Here is a 21446-nt window from a genome sequence, read left to right as displayed (position 1 = left end):
GGTTGTTTTCTCTGGAGCAGTGGAGGCTGAGGGGAGACCTGATAGGTTTATAAAATTATGAGAGGCATAGATAGACAGCTGGCATCTTTTTCCCAGGGTTGAAATGTCTAATACCGGAGGTCATGCATTTAAGGTGAGTCGGACAAGTTCAAAGGAGATGTGTGGGGCAAGGCTTTTTTTGTTACACAGAGAGTACTTGGAATGCATTGCCAGGGGTAGGGGTGGAGGCAAATACAATAGAGGCGTTCAAGAGGCTCTCAGATACACACATGAGTGTGCAGGAAATGGAGGGATATGGACATTGTGTAGGCAGAAGGGATTAGTTTAGCTGGGCATTTGATTAGTAATTTATTTAGTTCAGCACAACATTGTGGGCCGAAGGGCCTGTTCCTGTGCTGTTCTACATTCTATGGAAGAGCAAGTCCAAGTGTGATAGAGAAATATGGTTTCCATCTCACCAAAGTACATCAGTGGCCAAATTCTGGCTGCTACATAGAGCCAGGTTTAGCTGTCATCAGCAAAGTAGCAGGACTCACTGTTGACCTCAAAATAAACTCCCCAGAAGGACACAGCAGTCTCTATGTTGAGAAGTTCCTCTTTTCAGACAACTACTGTTGTAAAACACCAGTTCAAGGAATATACAGCATATTAAAAAAAACATCTTTAAAATTTAACTTCAACATTTTAGAGAATTCTAGAAAAAAATTAAAATTTAAATCCTTGAAATCTGAAATACATTATGTAATGGAATTACAATACACAAAATTAGTTTACGAAGTAGCAATTATGGGTTACTATAATATTAAAGATTATAATTTCACAGCACCATTTTTTCAGGATTTTTTTTAAACAGGCTCATAAGAATATTAATGGAAAAGCAAAATACTGCAGATGTTGGAAGTCAAAAGAAAACCGAAAACATTGAAAATACTCAAGTCAGGCAGCATCTTGTCGGGAAAGAAACAGAGTTAATGTTTCAGGTCAATGAGCAAAGGTCATTGACCTGAAATCTTACCTCTCAAAGTCGAGTTTATTGCCATATGCACATGTACATGTATGCACAGGTGCAATGAAAAACTTACTTGCAGCAGCATCACAGGCACACAGCATCAGATAATCAACATTCACAAGAAAAACATAAATTAAAAACAAGTTACACACAATTTTTACAAGAAAGAACTCTAGCCATAGATGATGTCTACCTCAAGTATTTATAGCATTTTGTGTTTTTATTTTAAATTTACCAGAAGTACATGGGACTTCTATTTTTCTTTGAAAAGCCTGCAGTAAAGAAGTGAATCACTGACAGCAACTTAGATTCCTGAGATGCTGGCGATCTAGTGAAATAAGTTTGTCAAACAATGAAATATATCCAATCTATTCTTCCCATATTGAAACAAAATTCTGTACCAGAGGAAAGGAGCTGTTCAACCTGGCATAACCATATGTTACCAAGAGCAGCAGAGGCTACAATGTGGATTACAGATGAGATAGAGTACCAATGGTGTCATAAAATACTTGAAATTGTAAATGTTTTTTTGTTGAAAAGTGAACCTCAAGCACAAATATGTTACACATTCCATAAAATACAAATATTTAGCACTCACTTCGGACTGAGATTCTTCATTTGTTATTTACGACTGCTGTTCTGAGATCCATACCAACTAATTTTATATTTCTACAGGCCATTTTTTTGTATAGTAAAACAGGAGGTAGATTTTTAAATTTTACTGCTTGGTTCCAAACTATGTAGCTGCTTCATCAAATCATTGTCCAGGAAGTGATGAAAATCTACCTCATGGGGGTGCTCAAAATCAATAAAGTTCAGATCAATAAGTTTGATACATGGAAAATACTTAGTTAATCATTTTTCTCATCCTTGAAATACTGTTCAGTGATCACAAATGAGTTTTGCACTCAGCATAGTCGCACTAATCCTCAAAAGGTCAGCATGACTCAAACTGACTTTCATTCTGTAGGCAATCTGTGTAACAGCTTGCAAGATTGAACTAGGGCTTTAAGCAGGTGTAATGAGGAAAGTAAGAAATGTCTATATACTGTCAAATTGAACTCAGAACACCTACATGTGCAATTATAGATATTACCCTTTCAATTCTGGGCTATGATCAGAGTGCAACGATGCAACTCTACCATATTTCAGTGAAGTATTGGTTAAAAATCCATCACTGATAAACTGAGGCAACTTATTAGCAGCAACCTGCAAGTGTCAATCAGAACAGTTTTATGTAAGGTTAGAGCAAATTTTCTCAGGTAACATACCTGGCATAAACAAATCTAATTAGTGAAAGCACTTGGAATGGAAATACATTTAAATACACAAAATGTAAAGTTTATTCTTGATTTTACATTTTAATGGAGTCCATATGATACATTTGCCTACCATAAACCAAGTACATTTCAAAAGTAACTCAGCATTCAGAGGATGAGCTAAATCCCAAATAAATGCAAATTCTTTTATCCTTCCTTGAAAGCTACTCATGAAATTCTGTAATAGTTTAACAAAGCAACAGTAAATAGTGGCAGCCTAACATTACTGATCAGCTAGCCAGCGACAAGGAAGGAATGGATTGCAATACTGGTTTCCAAGTCAATTTACAGACAGTCTAAATGACTTTGTCCTCACTGACAAAAAAAAATTAACAAGATTGCAAAGAATCACTTGCTTGCTTCAGTACAAGGTCTGTTGAGGCAGAGTTCAATCCAGAGTTTTAATTACTTGCCAAAGTTAAAAGTAAATTGCGTAATGACAGGAAGTTCCAATGGATAGAGACAGAGAAGATTGAAACAAGGAACTTAACAGCAGAGTATCAGAAGATTTTGTGCATCATCTCGCTGAAAGTTTTCTTCTAAGCAGTCAAAAGATCTAATCCCAGTTCTCCATTCCTTCCTCGCAGCATTTCTAAAATCAACTGTAGCATTGCTGGCAGGGGGAAAAAGGAAAGATGCAAAACCTACTTTAAAAGTTACAAATCATTACAGTATGGTCAAATGGGAAACATGGCAGCAATTTATGCATTCCTACCTCCCGTGAACAGCAAAGCAGTAATGATTAGATGATGTTACCGTGGCATTCACTGAAGTATCAGACAAGTGGGATAACTCGTGCTTTTCTCCACCCAAAATCATGTTATAGGATCTTCTATGCCCATGAGAGACAAATTAGAGGCTCTCTTTTAATATTTCACCCAAAGACATTAAAGTCCCAATCTGCATTCTGATTCTGAGCCACAACTTGCATCTAAAACCAAACTTGCCATATTTTTGGTTCGAAGTCTTTCCTCTACTAGTTTTTATCTACTAGTCTATATCCACCAAGGCATTCTCAGACAGCTACTTATTTCCAATCTTTTACAAGACTATTCTTAATTCATATGTACCTATGCGCCTTCAGCTGAATTAGCATCTTAAGTTTTATTCCTCCTTCCTTCCTTTATGCTTTTTCTGAGAACTGTGCGCTACCTCCTGGACTGTTTCAACAGTTGACCAATAACATATAAACGTCCTTTCTCCAAACGTATTCATTCTCTCACTTTTCAATCTGTTGTCACTAACCCCTCAGACTCTGAACCCTTTTGTGCTTCCAAAGATCTTGAACATATTGTCACCTCTCAATTCATATCCTCCTTTCTTAAGGCTCAGTTGGTTGCACTGTCTACTCGGGTGTCAACAGGTTATGGTTTCAGGCCCAACTTCAGAGACATGGGACTCCGAAGCCCACCCTGCAGGTGCTGCAGATGGAGATTTTTTCCTCTATTTCAAGGAACAGCAAGGCAATCGACCCTAGTAATGAAAACAGAAAATGCTAAAAAATACTCAGGAGACTACTTGTAGAGAGAGAAACAGTTAATGTTTCAGGCTGATGACTTTTCATCACAAAGTTGTACAAAAAGACACAAACTCTAATGGTTTCTCTCCCCACATTTTCTGCTGACCCACTACTTCCAATCCATTGTTTTTATTTCAGATTTTAAACATCTGGAGTTTTGTTTTGCTTTTTGATTATGATTATTCCCAGTAAATTGACTGATGTTTATTCCTTAAAACAATATTACAAAATCATATTTTCTATGGAATAACGTCATTAAGAGCAAGCTGCGTATACATTGGCTATCCCGTTTCCCTATTACAAAGTGTATCTGCACTGCAGAAAGTGATACATTGATTGTTAAGTGCTTTGAGACATCAACATCAAGAAAGGCATTTCACTGCAAGAACCTTCAAGCCACAGCAACAGAAAAAGTTTTCCAACTAAAGTCATAAACTGTCATCTGATGACAACCATGCTGCACTAACTCTCCTCGACCTCACTGCTGTCAGTCACATTTTAACATTTCTAGCCGAGTTTTTGATGGAAGGAAAACAACTTCTGAATCTGTAACCAGAGACAAAAGCAGGAGGCCAATGTTAATGTCATCCACCTGCATGTCGCTTCCAAGCCATGCACCAGCTGGATCTGGGAATGTGGAGCCATCACTTTATCACTGGTTAAAGTTCTGAAGCACTCTACTAAACTTCTCCACAGTAAATGCAACAGTTCAAGAAGGCAACTTGCTGTCACGTCTTCCAGGCCGATGAGAAAAGGGCATTAAATTGGCCTTGTCAACTCTCACCCTGTGAAGGAATTGCTTAATATGCTTCTGCAATTAATGGATTCTTTAGGCACTAAATGAGCTGCCACTAACACAAATCTAGACATCAAAAAAAAGGCAAAAGCAAAATGTGAGACTAGAAATCTGAAAATACAGAAAACATCTGAGGAGAGCAAACTAAAACTTTGGGCTGTTGTCCTTCCGTCAAAAACTCAGTGAGAAGGGTTCAAATGTGACTGGCAGCAGTAAGGTTGGGTAGGGTTAGTGCATTATGGTTATTTAATTTATGACTTTAGTTAGGAAGTTTTCAGTGCTGTGACAGAAAGAAAGTTCTCAGTGCTGTGACAGAAAGAAAGTTCTTACACTGAAATGCCTTTCTTGATGTTGATGTCTCAAAGCACTTAATCAATGAAGCATTTTCTGCAGTACAGTTACACTTGGCAATAGGAAAATGAGATAATCAATTTATGCACAAGCTAGCTCTTAATGTTGTTATTCCATAGAAAATGTTTTTGTGTTGGTTTGAGGAATAAACATGGGTCAATTTATTGCAGGTAACCATAATCAAAAAGCAAAGCCACCCCCCATCGTCACTAATACAACTCACTCACCACCTCAGATGTTTTACATCCTTAATGTCCCAGTAAATCCTGAACTGAATTACCATCACCAGGATGATTAGCTTACAGTTGGTAACTGCCAGCCTCTACCTATCTATAATCAAACGCCACATTCACCATGTGGCTCAACTACTCCAATGTGCTCCTGAGTAGCCTTTCATTTGCCACTTTCAGACATCTCAGCACATCTGAAGCTCTGCTACTTATTTATTCTACACCAAATTTCCTGTCAAAAGTTGCAGTCCTTGCTAAATGAAGTTGACTCCTGATCCTCTAACAATTCCAATTTAAAATTCTCATACTTAAAACCTTCATGGTCCTGCTCCCCTCATTTGCAATCTCCTCCAGGTCCAAACTGATTCCCAAAGCATTCTGCTCCAATTCCAGTCTCTCATACATCACTAAGCCCACGTCTGACACCGCACTGCATCCCCTACTCCCAAACTATATTCATTGATCTACTTCAGGCTTCAGCCTTACAAGCGCTAAAGTTCTCTCCATACAACTTGCTCTTCCTCTTTTAAGACCCACCTTAAAATCCAATTGTTTTAGACAGAATTATGGTCACTCCTAATTTTTATTCTTTCAGAAAATGTGGGTATTACTAGAAATACCATAATTTATTGCCCATTACTACTTGCCTTGAGAAAGTGGTAAATAACAATATAGACAGTAGCAGCTGTAGTACAGTGTCTACTCCTTTGTCTCAACATCTATTTTCTTGCCTTTGGACATCTTTTTGTTAAGACTGTTATACAGATGGACATATACTGGTGTTTATATGCCACAGAAGGCTCTTGCTCTGTTAACTTCCTTCAATTTTAAAATATTCAGCAGCATCTTCAGGATCAGCTGAGCAGGCAAGGCAAGGGCTAGAGGTAGCAACAGGACCGACAGTACCTTTGGGATTGTTAGCAAAGCAAGAGGTATAGAAAGAGACAGGTATCAGAGTGACCATTTTGTGAAGTCCTGAGAAGTCAAAGTGCAAGGTTCAGTGAGCATCAGGCTTTGGTAAGGAGGGCGAGTAGTGACCAGATAAGGTGTTTTGTTTTCTCTTCTTTCTTCGAAGGGACTGGGAATAAAGGATATGGAAGTAAGGGCAATGGTATTCTCCTCCTGCAGGATGTGGGAGATCATGAACATTTCCAATGCCCCCTGTGACTACCCCCGTGGAAAGTGTGTCCAGCTGTAGCTCCCATCAGACTGTATAGAATAGTTGGAGCCATGGGGGGACTCACTATAAAAGAACCCGTGATATGAAAAATGTCGTAGGTAGCACATTTAGCAAGTTGGTCACACTGAACTATAGAAATGAAGGATATGGGTGACCACCAGGAAGAGTAGTAGGTGCAGGCAGGTAGTGCAGGAGTCCCCCGTGGTCACGGGCAGGAGTGGCAGCTTAACACTCTGGGGCATAGAAGTTTCAAACGTGACAGAGGCAGATGCAAAAGAGGAGAGGGCAGGGTCACACTACTGATTAGGGAGAACATCACGGCACTACTGGAGAGGACATCCTGGAGGGATCATCCAATGAGGCCATATGGACAGAACTTCAGAATAAAAGAGAGGCAATCACCTTGCTGATTATATTACTGGCCTCCCAATAGTTAGCGGAAATTAGAGGAGCACTTATGTAAGCGAATTGCAGAAAGGTGCAAGAAAAAAAAGTGGTTATAGTGGTGGGGGACTTTAATTTTCCCAATGTTGACCTAGATTGGTTTCGTGCAAGAGGTTAGATGGAGTGGAATTTGTTATACGTGTCCAAGAGAATTTTCTGAGACAATATGTAGATAGTCCTACAGGGATAGTACTCGATCTTGTATCAGGAAATGAAACTGCGCAGGCGGTGGAAGTGTTGGTGAGGGAACACTTTGGAAACAGTGACCATAATTCTATAAGTTTCAAAGTAGTTATGGGAAGGTGCTGAAGTTAAGGCCCTAAATTGGGGGAAGGCTGATTTCAATAGCGTAAGAGAGGACCAGACCAAAGTAGATTGTCTTTAAAAACAGAGTTAGGAAGAGTTCAGGCCAGTATGTTCCATTGAGAATGAAAGGCGAAAATGGTACGATTAGGGACCCTTGGATGACAAAGGACACTGATCAGGAAAAGAAGGACACGTGAAGGCAACTGGAATCCAGAGAGTCTCAAGGAATATCAAGGGTTTAGGAGACAACTTAACGTTAGGAGGGAAAAGAGGGGCCATGAAATATCCTTGGCAAGTAAGTTTAAGGAAAATCCCAAGAAATTCTGTAATATCAAAAGCAAGAAGGTAGCCAGGGAAAGAGTAGGTTCCCATTAGGAAGTAGTCAGGAGATGCAGTTGAATGAATACTTCTCACTTGTATTCGAAGAGAAGGATGTGGAGTATAGATAATTTGGGGAGGGATATGTTGATAATCTGGAGCACCTTAGTATTAAGAAGGGGAGGCGTTAGGTGTCATGGAACACACAAGGGTTTATAAATTCCCAGGGACAGAGGAGATCTATCCTAGGATGCTATGGGAAGGACAGGAGATAGTTAGGGCCCTGTCAAAGAATATTGCATCTTTATTAGCCATAGATGAGGCACCAGAAGACCAGAGAATAGCTAATGTTCAAGTTCATTGTTGTCATAAGTGTACATACACAGGGTACAAATGCCATGAAAACTAGCTTTTTGCAGCAGCAGCACAGTACATGGCGAGGACAAACATAAGTTAACATAAACTGGACATAAATTACATGTGTATAAATAAACAACAGGATAAACATAATGACACTTGTGCAAGATTGAAAGAGAGAAAACACAATCTAGTCCGAGATAGTGTTAGGGCTTTGAAAGTCGGTTCAACAACCCAATGGCAGTGGGGAAGAAGCAGTTGTTGAACCTTGAAGTGTGGGTCTTCAGCTCTTGTTCCTCCTGCCATATGGCAGCATCTAGAAGAGGGCATGGTACGATAGTGTAGTGGTCAGCGTAACACTATTACAGCACTAGCGACCCAGGTTCAATTCCGGCCACTGTCTGTAAGGAGTTTGTACGTTCTCCCCGTGTCTGCGTGGGTTTCCTCCGGGTGCTGTGGTTTCCTCCCACATTCCAAAGACATACGGGTTAGGAAGTTGTGAGCATGGTATGTTGGTGCCGGAAGTGTGGCGACACTTGCGGGCTGCCCCCAGAACACTCTATGCAAAAGACTTATTTCACTGTGTGTTTCGACGTACATGTGACTAATAAAGATGTCTTATCTTATGGTGGGGGTCTCTGATGAAGAATGCCACCTTCCTGAGACATTGCCTATTGTAGATGTGCTTGATGGTGGGGAGAGTGGATTAATGTTGTTCCTTTGAGTGCTGCAGGAATAAGCCAGATAACTACAGGCCACTGAGCCTTTATGTCAGTGGAGGGAAATTACTGACAAAATTCTAAGGGACAGGATTTATGCACATTTGGAAAGGCAGGGACTGATCGGGGATAGTCAGCATGGCTTTGTGTGAAGGAAATCCTGTCTCACTAATTTCATTGAGCTTTTTTTTGTAGAAGTAACTGAGATGATTGATGAAGGCAGGGTGATAGACATCGTCTATATGGACTTTAGCAAGGCATTTGACAAGGTGCCACATGGTAGACTGGTGCAGAAGGTTAAGGCACATAGGATCCAAGGCAAGATGGTGAAATGGATCCAAAATTGGCTTGGTAATAGGAGGCAGAGGGCAGTGGTGGAAGGTAGCTTTTCTGATTGGAAGATAAGGTACCTTTATTAATCACATGTACATTGAAAGACACAGTGAAATGCATCTTTTGCATAGAGTGTTCTGGGGACAGCCCGCAAGTGCTGCCACGCTTCCGGCACCAACATAGCATGCCCACAACTTCCTAACCCGTACGTCTTTGGAATGTGGGAGGAAACCGGAGCACCTGGAGGAAACCCACGCAGACACGGGGAGAACGTACAAACTCCTTACAGACAGCAGCTGGAATTGAACCCGGGTCACTGGCGCTGTAATAGCATTATGCTAACCGCTACACTACTGTGCCTGTCCCAGTGGTGTCCCACAGGGATTGGTGCTGGGAGTCCTGTTGTTTGTGATGTATATTAACAACTTCGATGTGAATGCAGGAGGAATGATTGGCAAGTTTGAGGGTGACATGAAAATTGGCGTTGTCCAAGGCTACAGCAGGATATTCATCAGACGAAAAATTGGGCAGAGCATTGGCAGATGGAATTTAATCCCAACAACTGAGAGGTGATACATTCTGGAAAGTCAACAGGGGTAGGACATACACAATAAATGCTGGGTACAATGTTGATGAACAAAGGGACTTTCGAGTTCAAGTCCATAATTCTCTGAAAGTAGCAACACAGGTTGATGAAGGAGGCATATGGCATACTTGCCTTCGTAGGTCAGGGCCTAAAATAACAAACTTGCATCGTTATGCTGTAAATTTACAAAACACCAGAGAGACCACAATTGATATTTCACAAATCTGGTCACAACACTAGGAAATGTATGGCTGCATAGGAGAGAGTTCAGAGGAAATTCACCAGGATTGGAGGATTTTAGTTATGGGGAGAGATTGGATAATTAGGCTTGTTTTCCCTGGAGCAACGGGGGTGAGCAGTGACCTCAAAGATATATAAAACTATTAGAGACATAGGTAGGATAGAGAGTCAGAATTTTTTCCCCCATGGTTGCGTTTATCAAAAACAAGAGGGGATAGTTTTAAGGAGCTTTAAAGCTGCCAGAAGTGGTGGTGGAATCAGACACAAATCACAATGTTTTAGAGACATTTAGACAGGCACTTGAGTAGGCTGGACATGGAGGGAAATGGACCTAATGTAGGCCAGCGGGATCAGTGTAGATGGGGAAGGTGGTTGGTGTGGACAATGTCGGCCGAGTGACCCATTTCTGTGCTGTACAAGTCCATGATTCTATTCTTTTTCACTTATCTAACTTGCACAGAGTATCAATGTCAATTGCCTCAAGTGCTCTGCCAGGTAGGGGCTCCACATTCACATCACTCTTGAGTAAAGACATTTTCTATTGCATTTTATGTACTCAAGGCCTTAGTCTGGGACTACCAAAAAAATTGGAAATACCTTCTTTACATTCAAATGAAACAAGAATATCTCAACTGAGGAACCAGCTGGACACTATACAGGAAAGAACCATACCTTGCTTCTCCTTTTACTAAAAATAAAAGTACTTTTGATAAAACCTCAAATGGCTTTGTGTCTATTTAGTGAAATGGCTCTTCCATTTAAAAATACTTCGATACTCGTCTGTCCATGTGGGAATTTAAAATTTCTTTTAAATACAAAATTGCCATTTTTTTTCTTCATCAAGCAGCACTCTTGCACACTCCCTTACCACCACCGCCCCCCCCAACACCACGCTCCCCACACCAGCTGTTTTGGTTCAGAATCTTTCCCTAGTTTCTCACTTTCATTTCAATTCTTTAAAACTATGACTTGCATAAACAAAGCTCTGCTTTTTAAGACTACTTTATTCCATTGTAACACTTGCCAAAATGGTCTCAATGTATGCATTCACACACCTTGAGCCAGACATGGATGTACAGAGGTAATACAATGGCATTCAGTTATTTAAAATTGTTAAATACCTTGCTGGGTGTGCCTCGGATCACAGGCTGAAGCATATCTACAGCAACATGGCTCCACTGCGTAACAAAAGCAGACTTTACTGACTCTCAGTTTACACGAAATTTCTCGACAATGACTTACATAATCAAAGAGGAAACTAGCCCTTCCACGGTGGCCATGCCTATCATCAAACACCGTATTTTGTTTCTTTCCCCTCACACATTCCCATCAACTCCTCCTGTGTTCTCTTCCCATCCACCTATACCAAGGATAATTTTCAGAAGCTAATTTACCTACCAATTTTTTCCAAACAGAAATTAAAATCATGTAGCACCGTAGCTTTAACTGGAGATTTGCACTTCAAATTCTTCTAAAATTACAAAACAGTTGGCCGACCACATCCACGCTACCCATTATACTTACCTACACTAATTTTATTTACCCACATTAGGTCTGTCTATGCATTGACGTTTTCTGACAAAAGTTAAAACTAGGTGCAATGCATCAAAAAAAACTCCCTCAAGTGATCCTATGATGTGTTCTGAGTTTTCACAATTTTGTGCGAGATGTTTGTTCCTGCTTTCACTTTCACTGGATTGACCAAAATTATAAGATCACATCTCCTTATACCAGACCACTGGTGTTCATACATTACCCAAGGTAACTACCAAAACATTGTTCTCTTCTTTGTCCCCCTTCACTACCCAACACTGTGCATTTCTTTTTATTGGCATGGGGAAATTATGCAGAAATTCTTGAGACAAGGCCACCTTCTTGCACAGCACTGAAGAATAATGTTGGCAGTTTCACTGGGCATTTTCTGTTATTCCAAATGTCCCAAATAATAAAAGATTTGTTAGAAACATGGATTGAAAGGCAGGGAAGGAAAGGTCTAGCACAAACTTTCAAATTGAAGATGTTGGCTTTGATAAAAGTTTTGAATACAGAAGTGAGTTTCGGCTCTTATTCTAGTCATCTTAAGTTTGATATGATTTACAGTACCACTATACAATGGCACTTTGAGTAGCTGCTGGAGGATTCTGAAGAATTGTTCTGATAAATATACAAATCAGTACCTGAACACCAACAAAAAAAAATTTGCTTTTCTCACAGAGAAAAGCTGCAAGATAAGTGAAATGAAAATATACTTGTAGCAATTTTGCCTGATGAAAAACACTTTTCTATACAGTGGATGACATACTGGAAAGTAGTGAATTTAATCACTGCATCAGGGGTTTTTATCAGTAAAGCAATAAATTGTGTGCATCATCTCTTGACTTTATCCAGTATTTTGGGAGGACTGTATCCATTCGTCCAGCAGAGATCCAATACCTTCTCACATTGGTTGAAAGTTGGTTTTATTTTGGGTAAAGATAGGCTTTAGAAGCTTACCCATACTTTCACCTAACAGCCAAAGTTTTAAAAATATGATGTACAATATAAAATGAACTCTTATTTCTTGGATACTTGATAAAAGTCGCAGTACTTAAACTTTGCTTATTAAATCCAGACTGGGGATGCTTTCATCCAACTTTCGACAGAGCCCTACAACTCAGCCCTCAGCTATCAAAAACAGCTGCAGTTTCCCACTCTGCCAATAACAAGCTCCACAGCACATATTTGTATTAAAAGGCTTGTAAAAGTCTTGTATATGATTGTGGAGTCTCTTCGGTGCTGGCCCTGGCTAACCTAGAGATCTTATCAATAAAATAAAAACATGCCACAAAAGTTCAATGGCATTATTGCTTATCAAGAAACAAATGGAAGACAAAGGTACCCATGACAACTCAGCTTCTAACTCTGCTTGCATCCTCTCCAGTTATAGTGAACTCCACCCACGAGCCCTGGTTCCCACCTTCCATACCTTAAGCTTGGTATCTCTCTTTAATCTCAGCCTTGCTTCATGGTTTCAGTTGCCAACACACAATATGACATAAGGTTATAGAATATTTTAAGGTAAACTCAGACTTGGGCCTTATAGGTCAGTTGACTTTCAGACCCATGATCAAAGTGGCAAGATAACCCTGGAGCAGGCCAATGATTCTTGCTCAGGAAATCGGAAAAAGTGCCGCTGGGAAAGGTTGTGAACCTGTTTAATGTGACCCCCTGCTATTACGGAATTTTGCGAGATGGCAGAAATTTGCCTCAAAACTTTTTTTACCACTGATATTTTAAAAGTATGGTCTGTACATCCTGTGACAAGTTAGTTGATAACAACCACATTAATAACAAGAACAATTGGAACTTATTTGGCACCTTTAATATTGGCACATTATTGGACAAAATGAGGGTAGCCAGGGAAAGAGTAGGATTGGAGAAAAAAAACAAGAGACGGAGAGCCAGAGTAATGGAATTCTGGAGCTAAAAACCAAGGCAACTAAAGGCATGGATCCAATGGTGGACAAAACAAGTTGATGCACAATAAGCTTTATTTGGGAGGGAGGTCATAGAGATAAAAGAGGGATTTGAACCCATGCACTATAAAACAGACTGGTGACCAAAGTACAATGACCATCAGTGAAAACAGGGGCAGTGAATAAACGAGCCTTGGTGCAGGTTAAGATTTGGGCAGCAGAGTTCTGTATGGGTTTTGGAGAGTTTAAGATGGGAGGGCAGCCAGGAAAACATAATAATGAATGCAAAATGCCACAGAGATCTGTAAGTATGTAAGCATTTTGTAAAAGGCAACTTACCATGGAATGATTGCGAGACAATTATCTTAATTTTGAAAAATTAAGGCAACTTTACCAACGTTATACTTGTAACGCCTTACGTCATTGGAAGTCTGTGACCATGGACTTACTGCTGTTACATCATTGCAATCCTTGCAACTACTTAAAAATGTCTATTTACCTTGGTTACTGTATACCATTAATTTCTTACTCGCAAAGTTTAATGTTTTACTGGGTGTGGAGATGTGAATTAAATAATATTTATGCAGCTATTTTCATAGCCATAGAACAAAGTAAATTCGAACATTCTAATTCTGTAAAGATGAAAATTTGCAATTGAGATAATATTCCTCCTAGGACAAGGCCCAGATCTTCAATATTCAAAGACAAATTAATTCTTGAAAAATGTCCTTGCCCCACTCCCTTAATCATATCAACAAGTTCACAACCAAAATGTGTTCCTTATCACTCTAAAAAAAAAATTAGTTTCCCCAGCTTACATGCAACTCTGGGCTCGGCACAACCTAGAATTAACTGACTACACTTGTTACTACTGATTGAGCTGCCAGGAAAATCAGCCTTTCAGAATTAATATCAAAAACTTTCCCCCATGTATTCAATTGTAACCTGTTTTGGGTAGGGGATAGGGGGTGGGCAAGGAGAATGAAAACTTCTTAGACAACAGCCTTACACTTCTATCAGACATTGACCAATTCCTCATGGTAGCACAAGCAATTCTACAGCAGGTAGGTGTGGCCCCGAAGTACAAATCACAACAGCCAAGGCATAATTTGGACAGAGATTATAACATTGCTTTTCTTTTAAGAAAACTGTTCTATCAAATCTTACATTAAAACAAGAATATTCAATTACCAAATAGCAATATTCATTGATATAAACCTCACCTGCCTAATCAGCTCTTATTTTATTATCACTACATGGACCATCTGGATCACAAACTTACAAACTTTGTGGAATTTGCCAACGCAACATTAGTGCAGTATTTAAACAGTAACACACTGTAGTTCAATACATTAACTATTACTTAATTCAACACACTGTGCTGCACATCATCTCCATGGCAATGTTTACACAATTTATGGGATACAAAAGCCAGAAACAAGGTGTCCTTGGTTGTGTGGCCAATTTTGTATCAGCAGAATTACCGAAACTCACTCAACAACAACACTTTTATATAGTGCCTTCTAACATTGTAAAACATTCCAAACCCTTCTTAGGAGCGTCACCAAACAAAAATTGTCAACAAATTAAGATGAGATTTTTTAGGTTAAATGCCAGAATGCTTAGTCATAAAGGCAAATTTTAAAATGGTGGAGAAAGGGAGGAACAGAGGAAGAGAAGTTTGGATGGGTGGGTTGGAGAAATTCCAGACAAGGGTCCTGGCAGCTGAAAATGTGGCCATCTATAACAGAGAGATTATATTCAGGGATAATCCAGAAACCAGAATTAGAGAAGTGTGCATTCCATGAAGAGCTCTGGGACTGGAGGAGATTACACAGATACTGAGGACCAGACAAGGCCAAGGAGGGGAGGGGAAATTTCAAAACACAGATGAGAACTTTAAAAAAAATCATTACTTAACCAGTCAGTCAGCAAGCAATAAGCGCGAATGTAACGTCATAAATTAGGACAGATTTAACATCCTTCTGTAATAACGAAAAACGTACAAGATTGAAAATCCTTCTGAAATGCTGGTAGAACAGGACAGTAGAAATAGGACTGCACTCCCCAGACACTGCTTTGCTCTTCCTTTCATGTACTGAAAACGGTGTCAAAAAGACAAAATTAAAAAAGGGAATTTCCAGCCCTTACACAGAATGTTCCATCTAATTTGAGATGGACGAGGTAGGAAAAATAGAATTTACCATCAAGCCTTTGCAGCAGTGAATTTATTGAAATTCAAACACATCCGAAAGAGGTTTATGAAATCTCAAATATGCAATTCAAACCATTTCTCTAACTTTATGGAGCTTCCTGATACAGTACAAAAAAAAAACGCAACTGCTGATCATCTATCCACAACCTATAACTCAGTTCTGATTTTGTTCACTCCCACTCAATCCAATTTCTACTGTTCCTCTGGAAGCAGATAGGCTTTATTGAGTTTCGGACCCTAAAGTGTCAATCTTGGCTCAGAGGTAGCACACTAGAGTGTGCTTGTATAGAAGGCAAATATTGAGACATGCTCATATTTTTATGCACATCTTTGATATGAGTCAGAATATCACAGATTCAAGCCAAACCAAAAGGATTTAAGCACATAACCCAGACTGACACTTCAGTGCTGTATTGTTTGGGGTATAGCATGGTTGACTGAGGTGCTAAATGAAAACTGTCTGCCAGATGAGGTGGTGTTATAATGTCTCATTCCACTAAGCAGCCAGTGAATTTACCCTATTTTTTGTTCACTTTCTTATCTTTTAACTATACCAAAAATAGCTTAATTGGCATCACTGTCATATAATTGCTAGGGTGGCCTTTTTATACGTAAATTGGCCAGTATGTTTGTGCAACTAACTGTGACAACACTTCAAAAATGATTTATCAACTGTTAAGTACTTTCAGGCTTCCCAAAGATTTGAAAGGTGCAAGATAAATGCAAATTTTCTGGAGCCTCACTGGCGTGTTGTTCTGTAACATACACAAAATTGTTTACTACCGTTATTCAAAGCTTTGGAGCATGTCCAGTAATAATGGACAAAATGAAAAATACGCAAGACAAATGGGAAAAGTTATATTAATTGTCAATAATATACTAATAATGATATTCTGGCTTTACAGAGTCAAGTGCTAATTCTTGAATACACATTCTCGGCTGGTACAGCAATGCCATCGTAAGTGGGTTCTGTTCTTCAGACGAGACAAAGTGGAACTTCACTTCCTATTTCAATATATGATAAAAGACCTCATGACAGGAATTAAAGTCCAGAGAGTTCATGAAATATTCCAGCCAACAATCCTCTCGCAGTCTCCAACGCAAAGAGTGGTTCCTGGTTAGTTGCCTCATACTGTTTGTCCGATTTCACAGTGTACAAAAATGTCTGTCACACGTCTGAATAACTTGCTCAACTTCAAAACACTTAACCGAAGCTGATGTACTTTGAGGTCTTGCTAAGCACGATGAACTATTAAGTGACCCTTTGTTATAAAATAACAAATTGATATCAATGTCTTAAAGTACGCTATAGGGTTACAAATGCAGCCTTCCAAGTTCAGAGGGCAAAAGATTTGAGTTTGATTCACTAAAAGCCTATTTTCACAAAACAATTTACACATTCCATTTACGAAACATGTTCATTTTTTGTGACACGGTGCCGCTTTTTCAAAAATAAGAATCCTTGACCTTTTGACAACAACATCAGTGTGTCAGTTACTGCAGCTGTAAAACTCAAGGGGAGCATCAAGGCTTTAGAATTCTGTGCTCAGTTAAATGATATTAGCTGCAGCAGTCGTCCCACAGCTGGCCTGTGCCCTTAGGCTAAGGAGGGGAAAAATTAGCAAGAGTCCTTGCTTACACACATGCATTTATTATCAGGGGCGGGGATGGGGGGGGTGGGGTCTCTTGGAAGTAGGAACCCAACAATTCTAATCCAGGAAGGTGATCAAAACATACCGAGAAAAGTTCTACACAATTCCTGTCTATCAAAACAGTTTCCAAAAATCCTAATCAGCTGGCACATAAAACGTATTTGGAAAGAATCCCGATTTGTACAACAGTTTTAATTTACTGCAGACTCCATGAGTGACTAAAATGGCCTTGGTATTTATTACAAGCTGATGCTTTTTATATAGGCCATCTACAGAAATGCAGATCTAAGCACAACAGTCCTTGGCAAACCAGTTCTGTATTTATCAAGAATCAGAGTGCTTGGAACTGGGATCTCCATGTCGCCATTTTTCTTTGTACAAGTCCTACTTCCTGGTGAAGAACACGCAGCAAATCCCATAAGCTCATCGTCCAAATTTTAACTTAGTTATGCTTCATTACAAGTTATTTTTGCTTTGCTCACATTATTTCCCAAATATCTGGCGGCAAAACCGGTACTTTAAAAAGAAACCATCTCGTAACATTTATGGATTTTGAGACAGATTTGGATGATATTCCCAGCTATCAATTTTGTTTAAAGAAAATTTGGTTACATTAAGTTTTATTTCCCTTTAAATGGCATAAATTGACATTATGTTAAAGTGCTTAATATGGAAGTGTAATTTTATAAAAGGGGAAGAGTTACACTGTAACCAACTGCAAATGCATTTCATGCTTGCTTTAATAAATTTTAAATTACAGCTCGGGATGTCCTTTTATATTCTGGTTAACTCCGAGCAGGCTAGAAAATTATTTGTTATTCCCCCCCCCCACCCCAACCCCCAAAATTAAAATGAAATAGTGTTTTCAGTTTTATTTCTTTTGTCAACCTGAATTTTAATTTGAAAGGAGGAAAATAATTACTCAAGAGTTATGCTGGTTAAACTTAGCTAAGGAGTGTCAAAATAGTTTTAAAGGTAAGTTAAAACTAGTTTTTCCTTTTACCCCCCCTCTCCAAGACATCCAATGAAGGGAAGAAAAAAAATCACTTAAGTGATGTGATACAGAGGAAAAATATTAAAATGTAGTATTAGGAAAGGAAGAACAAAAATCAGTTTGTTCAGGACAAATGGGCATTTATTAAATCTTTTAAAAGAACACCATGCTCTTACTCTTGCTTCGTGTTTTACAATTCTGAGATAAAAGATCAAGTAACATTTGACAGTGTAAAATGCTCGGAACAATCAAGTTATTCAGTGAAATATTATGCAGCTGCATCCATTTTGTAGGCCTCTGACATCAGAAACTTCTTGCACAACATGATTTTCTAACATATTTCAATCTGCTTCTACACTTTCAACGTCTCCCACACACAAAAGAGCCATCTTTGTAGAAGTCAACATTTCCAATCATAAAACTTCTTTTGCTTACAAATCCTCAAACTGCATGAATTTTTTTTTAAAAAAAGGCCACGTCTTGTGGAGAAAAAAATACTGCAGCTTGAAATGAAAGATGTCTGGAACATTTTTAATGCTCTTCTACCACACTGCTGGGATCTGGAGCCTGGGGAAGGTCATCCAGCCGCATTTCTCCAACTGACATTCCAGTGCCATTTCTGAAGCACAACTGCACTGGACTCAGATCTCTGCAACTGCACTTTCAAAACTCCACACACACAAATAAATGCCTCCTTCCCCCAGATGACTCTGGAGAAGTGGGAGGGAGGATCTGCACGGCACTCACCCCACCCAGTCCACCAGCCCCAAAAAGAAGTGGGAGGCTTCCCTTACCTTTCCTGCCCCTGGGAGAGCTCCTCTTGTGCAGATGGTGAGTCCTCTCTTCCTCTAGAGCGGCTGCAATGTCTGGGTTGTCCTCCCCATTGTACCACACCAGCAGTTCCTCCCCCGGCTGGATCGGCTGCAGGACAGGAGAGAGAAACGGCCCCAGTCAGTGCCAGGCCTGCGAGACGGACACAAAGCCGGCCGGAGGATGGCCGCTGCAGGCCGCGGGGCCCGGAGAGCTCCGACCCTGCCCCGCACCCGACTCCACAACTATTGCTCGGCTCCGATGTGATTACACTTCGACAGGAAGCACTCTTTGAACCAGCGCTAATCTCCCTACAACTGGGAAGTGGTTCTGAACAAAAGCGCCGCGACGGCGCAAGAGGGAGTAGTTGGCGCTGAGGCTACGGCGCGGCGCCGCGGCCCCTGGCGGCCGGAGGACTCGCCACCTCGCAACGTGCAGATCCCCCCGACTTGGCTTCACACAGCTCTTCCCCGATTTACCAGCACGTCAACCCTTCCACAAAGTCAACATTGTCTGTCTTTAAGAAAGCAAAAAAATGCACCTCTTGCGCCACAACCTGCAAGGCCAAGATCTGGGAAGTGTGATCATTCCTACAGTCATTTTGTAGCCAGCTTGGACAACAAAGTCAAAGTCGAGTTTATTGTCATATGCACAAGTACACGTATGTACAGGTGCAATGAAAACAAAACTTGCTACGTACCTGTGATGCAGCTGCATCAATAGAGTCATACAGCATGGAAACAGGCCCTTCGGCCCAACTGGTCCACGCCAACTAAGATTCCCATCTAAGCTACTCCCATTTGCCCGCGTTTGACCCATATCCTTCTAAACCCTTTTTTTAAATCAGTGTACCTGTCCAAGTACCTTAAGTGTTGTTAGTTTGGCCTGAATGGGTTCCTTCTGTGATTCTAGAGTCTCTTTGTGCTGAAAGCTCTATGTGAGTTTTCTTTTCTCTTCACTTCTTTCTACAATCCCACAGGAATTGGGCACCCTCCGGCATCTTGTACATGTAACTAGCATTAATTTGAAAGTGTCAACCATGAATCCAGTAAGGGTCATTAGATACCCACCATGAACTAGCACCCTAGCTGCTTATCTCTTACAGAAAACCTAGGGACGCTACAGTCAATTGTACGGATGGCATTGCCACCCTGGCTGAATTCTGCTAACTCAACACAAGAGGAGCATTGGAATTTGAGATGTTACGGGTTTGTAGAGCTTAATAACCCACTGGGTAAATGTGCTTTGCTAAGGGCAATACGATAGAATTCTGTCACTAGGTACAATTGTACTCCTTTTTCCGTCACCATCACCAGGACAAAGTGCCTCTTAACTGTGCAATCCACATGCAAATATCAAAATGGTAACACATTAGATGACTTTCATCTGAATTTAGAGCCAACAGTTTAAGCTTGATTCGACAGACCCTCTTATACTTCACAATATGGAATTGCAAATGTTTCAATATCATTTCGTCACTTGGGTCAATGAAAATGAAAATTTACTTTTTCAGCGATTGGAATTATACAACGATTAGCATTTATTCTGAAGTTGACCATTTCAATACACACTGATCAATCTCATTTAGCACACATTAAGTTAACTTTAAACTTTCATCTCAGTGTGAGCAACTCTGATCATAGCTGAACACTTCCATACACATACACACCATAGTTATTATCTGTGTAAAAGACACAGCAGGAATAACTGAAGCAATTAACCACAAAAGATTAAAATAGTTGATATATAGAAGACACGGAATATAAACAGAGGAAGACTTTAAATTAAAAATCATTATTTTGGTTATACCAAATGTTTTCCCCCTCTTTTCAAATGTCATTAAATTCTTCCGTGAGTCCATGAGAATCCAGAAAAATTGCCTGAGTGGCCTCAATTCTGTCAAAACTGGCACACTCTTTACTGAGCCAATGACACCTTGAAATGTACAAATATACAAATTAGGAACAGGAGCAGACCACTCAGTTTCTTGAGGCTGCTCTGTCATTTAATAAGGCCGTGGCTGATCTGATGAATTGGATTGTCTCCACAGAAATTAATGATTAATTAATGACAAATCTTCACTTCAAATTGAATTCCTTGTGAATATGATGTGCTAAAATTGATTAATGTGAGGAACAACATATTATTGTTCTTCATGTTATTGAATTACTCGTCTAAAATTGAGGATAGAGTAACTAAATGACTAGGAAATCTTCATTTGATTGAAAACAGCCAGCATGGATTTGTAAAGGAAGAAACAGATGCTTCAAGTCTAAAGCAAAAGCATAAAGTGCTGTAAATACTCATGGCAGGCTGCATCTGTGGAGCTAACACTTTAGGTCAATGACCTTTCATCAGAACCAGGCAAAGTCTGGAAACAAGCAGGTTAAATTGCAGAGAAGGGGGCAGGTTTGAAGAAAATAAAGGGAATGTCTGTAATAGGACAGAGACCAAAGATTGTGGTGGATGTAATGCTGCTGGTGGCTGAGAGAGGTGGTGAAGACGTGTTAATTGAAAATGGCCTTTCTGGAGGAAATGCAAATAGGAGAGGGATGAGGACTACGGTGGGAGAGAAGGAGAGACAGAGGCAGCGAGGGAGAAATGCTGGAACTG

General features: G+C 39.9%; 1 protein-coding gene across 5 annotated transcripts in view; it reads right to left on the bottom strand.

Annotated features, from left to right (window-relative positions):
- prdm2b (PR domain containing 2, with ZNF domain b) overlaps positions 1 to 21446 on the bottom strand; it is a 129744-nt gene that overhangs the window by 23323 nt on the left and 84975 nt on the right. For 4 of the 5 annotated variants that reach the window (XM_052039414.1, XM_052039416.1, XM_052039415.1 and 1 more), the window contains one exon: positions 18818 to 18944. In XM_052039414.1, coding sequence (XP_051895374.1) covers positions 18818 to 18944 — 127 coding nt within the window. Of the gene's footprint in view, positions 1 to 18817; positions 19128 to 21446 lie in introns of those variants that run through there. The other variant, XM_052039418.1, reaches the window with a different exon arrangement.

Source organism: Pristis pectinata, chromosome 26 (assembly GCF_009764475.1).
Source record: "Pristis pectinata isolate sPriPec2 chromosome 26, sPriPec2.1.pri, whole genome shotgun sequence".
NCBI classification, from domain to species: domain Eukaryota; kingdom Metazoa; phylum Chordata; class Chondrichthyes; order Rhinopristiformes; family Pristidae; genus Pristis; species Pristis pectinata.
The sequence above is the reverse complement of the archived record's forward strand: the minus strand, read 5'-3'. Positions and strand labels throughout refer to the sequence as shown.